This window comes from Sander vitreus, unplaced genomic scaffold, assembly GCF_031162955.1.
Source record: "Sander vitreus isolate 19-12246 unplaced genomic scaffold, sanVit1 ctg537_0, whole genome shotgun sequence".
Classification (NCBI taxonomy): Eukaryota; Metazoa; Chordata; class Actinopteri; order Perciformes; family Percidae; genus Sander; species Sander vitreus.
Genome location: NW_027595636.1, coordinates 13,036 through 20,703, shown reverse-complemented (window position 1 = coordinate 20,703; position 7,668 = coordinate 13,036). Strand labels below are relative to the sequence as shown.

Sequence of the window (7,668 nt, the reverse complement as noted above, 5' to 3'; positions counted from 1 at the left end):
CTGATTTTCGCCCCTCCACAGCACAGAAACTGCTCTCCTCAAAGAACCAGAATCTATGCAAGTGGGCCGAGCTCACCTATCTCCGACCAAACGTCTCCATTGTAGGAAATCCGGTGAGTGCCTCTACTGCGGAGGGAAGGGTCAACTCTCTGAGACACGCACTGCCAGGTCCGTGGATGGCAGACTTCTGGCCCATGTAACTCATGTCACCCTCCCCATCAAGTTAGTTCTGTCTGGCAATCTCCATGAGAAAATATTCTTCAACCTTATCACTGCTCCCAATACACCAGTTATTCTGGGGTTTCCCTGGTTAACGTTACATAACCCACACGTGGATTGGTCGGCTGGAAGAATTGCTAGTTGGAGCCCATTCTGTCATTCAAACTGTTTACAGTCAGCCCTGCCCCCTGCTGGTTGTACCAGTAGAGACACTTGCACTGAGCTTCCTGATTTGTCCGCTATCCCCTCTGACTACCATGAGCTTAGGGAGGTGTTTCAGTAAAGACCTGGCACTTTCCCTTCCTCCGCATCAACCCTATGACTGTGAGATAAAACTGCTCACTGATGCACCTTTACCCACCAGCAGGCTCTATAATCTGTCTAGGCCAGAGAGGGAGGCTATGGAGAGTTACATCAGGGACTCTCCTAATGGGGGACTCATCTGTCTGTTCTCCTCTCCAGTTAGGGCGGGGTTTTTCTTTGTTGAGAAGAAGGATAAGACCCTCTGACCCTGCATAGACTATCGAGGCCTTAACAACATAACTGTCAAGTACCAGTACCCCCCTACCTTTGATTAACTCCGCTTTTGAGTCCCTACAGCAAGCCAAAATCTTCACCAAGTTGGATCTTCGCAATGCCTATCACCTGGTTCGGATTAAGAAGGGGGATGAGTGGAAGACCACATTTAATACGCCCCAGGGTAACTTTGAGTACTTGGTGATGCCTTTCGGTTTGACTAACGCGCCTGTGTATTCCAAAGCCTTGTGAATGATGTACTCAGAGATTTTTTGAACCTCTTTGTATATGTATATCTGGATGACATCCTCATTTTTTTCAAAAGACACTGCTGAAAAATGTTTCCCACGTCCGTCCTTTTGATTAACAGCGATTTGTACTATAAAAAGTCCCCGGCTAATAATAATAATGTATACTTTATTAATCCTGCAAGGGGAAATTACAATGTTTTCACTCTGTTGTTATTACACACATTACACACAGGCCTGGATTACACACACATGCTCAGTACCTCTACATGCACTAATGGAGAGATGTCACAGTGAGGGAGCTGCCCATGGAAAGGCGCCCCGAGCAGTTGGGGGGGGGGTTCGGTGCCTTGCTCAAGAGCACCTTGGCAGTGCCCAGTAGGTGAACTGGCACCTCTCCAGCTGCCAGTCCACCACCATACTTTGGTCCATATGTGGACTTGAACCAACCCAACTCCCTACTGACTAAGCTACTGCCATCCCATTCATATTCATTCATACATATTCGAGCTCTGTCCCATCGCAGATTTTGCAAGTTTAGTTGAAAGACAAACTTCTGCAACCTATTTCTTGGTATTTGCTTGGCGAAATTGCTAGCCAATTTTCATCATCCATTTATACAATTATACACCTCATTCCTTGTTTTAGTTTAACCTAATTCCCACATTTCCTCCTTTGAGTTTAATATCGTTTCGTTAGATCGTTTGTTCATTCATTCAGTAGACTAGGCTGGTGTCGTAGGGGTGAACTAGCCAGCTAGCAAACTGCACATGGTGGCAGACAATGCTAATATTGTCGACCAGATATTGCCGAAGCCATTTCAAAGTCACACTGTGTGTGTGTGTGTGTGGGTGTGTGTGTGTGCATGTCAGAGAGAGGAGAGATGATAGCCTGTGATACAGCTGCAAACTTTTAAAGATTGTTTTTTTATCAGGATTACTAAAATTCATTATCATCACCACCATCATCACCATCACAGTCACTAAGGTTAATTAGTAACAGGATTAGCAGCAGTGAGGTGGTAAACAAAAAGGGGTAAACTGGACCTCCAGTCATCCAATACAAACAAAAACAAATCATATTTTTAGATAAATTAATTTATGTTTACATGTTTAAAATGTCTAGAAGATGCTATTAGCCTTTAATTCAAAGGAATATTTTGCAGATATCAGAGTAAAGCTACATCCAAGTCTTGAAATATTACAGAAATATTAGGATAGCCTATAGAAAACATAACACCATAAGGTATTTGCAAACAAATTATTAGGCCTAATTATCATTGACATGCAATTTGCAATATTATTTAGATTTTTTGGGATGGATCCTGGAATTTTGTCATTTATGATGGTGGCCGAAAATGAGCTTCCCCTCTTTGAAAGACCAGCATGGAGACTGATGAAGACATAGTGAGGACTGAAGTCAAACAAGGTCAATCTAAAGTAGATTACACCTTAGGACGTTTAGAAACTGCATCCACATTCATTTCTTATCTCAACTGGCTGTAATCTTTACACATTGATATCTCTTCACTGTGTAGTGTTACATCCCTACAGGTCATATTAAAACACATCAGAGCATCTGGAGGAAGTTGAATATCACTCAGCATTTATTCATCAAGCCTCACTAATAATAATAATAATAATAATAATAATAATATAATAAAAATAAGTAAATAAACTCAACAACAAACAAACTCTTATCAGTTCACCTGCAAAATGATTTGAAATTACATTTTTCTTTAATTTAAAAAGTTATTTTTGCATGACCCCCTCCCCCCATCCCCCCACTAAATACGCCCCTAAACCCCCTCAGCTAAATACGCATCCCCTAAGTCTTCTACAAACAGTATGTTTACTTACTTTACATATTTTATATACTATTTAAGTAGGTTCTATATATTTATTCGCTACTTGTTGTACCTTCTTTCCTGAGTTTATTTCTTGAGTAGTGTGTTCTCTTATTTTATTTTAATTTATGAAGTGGGATGTTTTGAGAAAGCTTTACTCAAACATGAACCCAAAGTACTCATGGTTGAATTAGTCATTACTTTTTGTTTACAGTTCAGTTTCATTTCAGCTTTTTTTGATACCACACCCAAGTAAGCAGGAATGTGTCTAATGCAAGATACCATAACTAGTCATGGGACTTTGTGTTTTACACACTTCTACATATGTGCAAAGACTTGTTCTCTGTGAAGTAGTGAGAAAACTGACTCCTATTAATCTCTCATCGTTCTGTTCTGGCTGCATTCAACATTCTTCAGAACAAAGTAAGGCGCTGTCGTTTGAATAATCACAGCTTCAGTTCCCAGTAGTAGCGTTACATTCCCCCCCCCCCCACTCATTTCCTGGTTCTCCTTCTCCATAAATCAAGGAGAGGGTTAACTTTTCACACACACACACACACACACACACACACACACACACACACACACACACACACACACACACAGAGACACACAGACACACACACACACACACACACACACAGACACACACACACACACACACACACACACACATATGCTGGCCCTGCTATTCTCTTAAAGAGACAGACTTATGAACTACGGAGAAAGCTCTGCGTAGAGTCTCCACACAACCATAACTCAAGATTTAAGGCGTGGTTGTTTGAAATATCAGAGAGACAGCTTAAGTTCCTTCTTTCCATTTCATTCAGAACTAACAATGGTGAGTAGCTGCTTTGACATGAATGTTTGAATATTTGACAGCATTATGATTCAAGTCTACATGACTAAAGTCATTCATGTTGTCGTGTTGTAATGTACCTTTATTTCTGATTGCATCAGGCTGCTGCTGCTGAAGAACTGCAGAGGTGAGTCAAAAAGATCTAGACATGTTATTGTAATTATTGACAAAATGTATATATTGAAATCCATTTAGTATAGAGGATTATCTTCAAGAGAAACTTATGAAAGGTAAAGACAAAAGAGACACTTTTTAGGGGGGCTCAAGCTAAATTATAATATAAAACTTCTTTTTTAATCAATTTTGGTTTTTCAAGTGAGTTTCTGTTAGTGACAGAGGACAAACAATTACAGGTTCAAAGGGCTTGAAACAGGTTTCATATCCTGTGTGTCTGTCTCCGATGCTACGCACCTGGAAACCTTTAGCATGCACTCTCTCCGTGTCCCATTAGGGTTAGGGGCTGAGCCCCCCTAAAGGTCTGATCCTTGAATCACCCTGGGAGAGACTGATATTATCTAAAACTTAAAGTAATGTTTCTCTGATTTTTGTTGTGTTTGAATGTAGTATTTAACATTTATGTATGTAGATATATGGATCTATTTCATGTTTGATTTACTGAACCACGTTATCACTGCATTCTGCTTTTCAATTCTCCTTTTATATGTATATTATTTTAGACGAGAAGAATTCCTGGTAGAGGAAGAGCCTTTCAGAAAGAATGCTTTCCTGATTATCAATGAAATGGTGTTGATGTGTACAACACCTACAACATTGTTAGTGGATGAGGTATGTCTGATGGAGACTTTTTATAAACTATTGAAATGTGTGTGTGAACATAATGCATGACCCTGTCAGTGTCTTTAGGATCCATAAAGCTTCTCAGTTCAGCCTGTTCTCATGATGTCTGGCTCCTTGTCGACTAAACTTTAGCTGGCATCACGTGACCCGCCTAATAGACCTTTTTCCCAGCAGACATGTTGACATGTCAGAGTAGGAACAGCACAGGAGTATTCAGACCATTAATGATGGCTGCGTTCCACTTAGGAGAGGTCCTGGTGTTGTTCATGCTGACTCACTGAAATAGCTCACTGGGACACTAGATGGAATTGAGCCATCGTTGATGTTATCAATCTCAGCTGGGCTCTTCCTACTATGACAAGTCAAAATGTCTGCTGTGAAGAAGGTCTATTTCGTAGGATATCTTAGGAATATGTGTGCATAACGTAGGATATCGTAGGAACCCGCTCATAGCAACACACACAATGATATATCTCTCTGAATGTGTTTTGACTTCACAGGTTCTTCACAGCATCTTCTTTTTGGGAAAGATAAACACGCCGATATTTCCCCCAGAAATGATTCTGAGTGATGCTGAAGTGCTAAATGCATTTAAGGAAGAATACCCTCGGCCTTTTGAGAAATGTTCCTCTGAGGTACCCAGGCGGAGTCCATTTTCATGTGTGCTCGACATGGTAAGAGGACAGTTCCTCAAAAGATAACACCTTACCTTACTCATCTGTATATCTGTGTTTATATACTGTCTGTTTATATAAGGGTGTTTATTGTGTAAATATGTTTGTTTTATTACTATTATTATAATAACTAATTCTATTTTTTCTATTTCTTATAGTTTATGTATATGTTTTCTCCTTTGTCTACATAATGTGTATTTGTTTTATTATGATGTGTGTAAGAAAAATCTTTTGAGCTGCTGTAGCAGGATTCTTCTTTGTAAAGTTGTAAAGCGTTGCTACTTCACCTAAACATCTCCAAATATTACAGATTGTTATTAATCTCTCAGTAGAGCTGTGCTAGTAATACAACATTGATCCTGATTTTAACGATCTCAAAAACAGAGTAATTTTAACTGCTTTCACTGTTTTTATCTTTAATAAATGCAACATCTTTCTAAAAGTCAACGAGGAATCCTGTTAGATAATCCTGATTTTAATAGTGACTAAAGTAATCGTGATTATGATTGTTTCCATGATCGAGCAGCCGTACTGAACCTTAACAGACACAAAGCATGACTCGGTGAATGATTGGATGCATCAGCAGCTTCATCATATTTCTGATTTCTTACAGGTTGTCAACGTGACTGGACGAGACAACGAAGGAGCAATCAAACAGCGGCTGCAACAGTTCATCGATACACTGGGGGGGGCTATTAACAAAAAGCCTCTGGTCTCCAGAACCATCTGTGTCTCTCAGAGTAAAAGCCCAGGTTCAGTCAAGTACTACGGAGTCTCCATATCCGCTGATGCCCTGGAGCACGGAAAATCCTGATTGGTGCTTCCTGTCTCAGGATCTGGGAAAGATATGTAGCTGACGCAGTGATGACCTTCTATCCAGAGACAGCTACTGGGAGATTTGTCAGAAAGACATATTTCGATGGAACCATCAAAGTTCCAGAGCAGCATGTCCGGTGCGAAACGTTTGATCTCTATAACGGAGAATATAAGCCTCCTTGTAAATCATGTCGTGACTTGTTTGGTCTGACAGGAGGGACATCAGAGGCAACAGTCCCCTATGGCAACTGTGCCGAAGCTGAAAGTCTGAGCAACTTGTTTAAAGGTGATGAAGCAGTTAGAGGACAAGTACCACCACCAACTGGTGGTGACAGAGCAGAGGCTGAAAGAACCTTCCTTGAGGCGCATAGAGGTTTGGTGCGCTCCTTTAGGGTATTTAATCAATGGACAGATGGTTTCTACACCCCACAGTAAGTCAGATCTTAAAAAGGGGAAAGACTGAATCAGGGCCGGGACCATGTGCTTTAGTCCCGATTTGATTCTTTCCCGATACACGAGTGTGATTTTCATTTATTATGATTTAATAGGAGTATTGGGATTTTCTTTTCCTTCTTTAACAAAAACACAAGTTTAATGAAACACGTCTAGAGACGATATATAATGAGACATTTCTAAAAACTGATTGTTTTCTAAGAAGAATGACATCACATGTCAGTCAGTCAGTCTGATGTTGATTTACTTTGTAAAGAAGAACATAACATGGATCTTCTGCTTTTTGCTTTTGTTTTTCCCACCCGTAGATTGAATATTAAATATTGATATTGAGAATGAGTACCTTTATTACCCAGTGACCAGATCTCCTTTAAGATGATTCTTTGTCAAACAGCAGAGATCAGTGTAGAAGTTGTTACTGAACGGGGAGGTCATGTGATCACAGCTGTTAATATTTCCTGCTAATGCTCCAGCTACTTACTACCATAACAATAAAGATATTAATGCATTCATGGAAAACATAGTGAACCAAATGTGTCAACAACACATCTCTTCCTACTGAACTTTGACTAACAAGATGATGATATTAATAAGAATACTTCCATGTGTCTCTGTGATTGTCCTATCTGAAGCTGATGTTCTTCTCTGTGATTCTGGCTGTTCTGAGTTGTGTCTTCATGGCTGAATGAACTAATTAGAGTCTCTTCACATCAAATGAAATGAAATGTGTCAACTGTTTGAGTAAAGCATGCAGAAGATGGAAACCAGAAATGGATCATGTTGTTTACAATAAAATGATGCTGATGAAAACTCTGGTTCATAACTAGTTTTGATTTGATCTCCTAACCTCCTCTCAAGAACTGATTCTTTGTCTCTGTGAACAAAACTATTTACTTAAATAACTCCTGTTGTGATTTGACACTATCAATAAAGTTGAATTGAATACTGGAGCAATTTCAGAGATAGTTGTTCCCATCAGTCATAGAAACTAACCTTTATCTCCGCTTATAGAGACCTGGAACATAACAACTGTGTTGTAATGTTTCATATTTTAACATCAAGAAATACAGCAAGTAAAGCTGGGATACTAGTTTGATAAAAAATCAGTTATTGTGCAACATTTAATAACTGTGAGGGAGTGTTCACTTCTATAGAAACCACTCCTGTTAAAGAATGATAGTGTTCTTGGTAGGAGACACACACACACACACACACACATAAACACACACACATAAACAC

The 7,668-nt window shown here is 39.6% G+C and overlaps 1 protein-coding gene across 1 annotated transcript; it reads left to right on the top strand.

Moving 5' to 3' along the window:
* Window positions 1-3,436: 3,436 nt before the first annotated feature.
* LOC144514296 (uncharacterized) lies at window positions 3,437-7,239 on the top strand. Its single transcript, XM_078245473.1, has 5 exons — window positions 3,437-3,670; window positions 3,790-3,815; window positions 4,366-4,474; window positions 4,987-5,160; window positions 5,774-7,239. Exons 1-5 carry the CDS (start codon window positions 3,668-3,670, stop codon window positions 5,972-5,974), a joined length of 513 nt encoding a protein of 170 aa, XP_078101599.1. The 5' UTR covers window positions 3,437-3,667; the 3' UTR covers window positions 5,975-7,239.
* The last annotated feature ends 429 nt before the right edge of the window (window positions 7,240-7,668 follow it).

Excerpts from the sequence above, each read along its gene's own strand:
- LOC144514296 (XM_078245473.1), top strand. Across the intron at positions 3,816-4,365 it reads GCTGCTGAAGAACTGCAGAG|ACGAGAAGAATTCCTGGTAG; the intron begins GTGAGTCAAAAA and ends ATATTATTTTAG. Across the intron at positions 4,475-4,986 it reads CAACATTGTTAGTGGATGAG|GTTCTTCACAGCATCTTCTT; the intron begins GTATGTCTGATG and ends TTGACTTCACAG.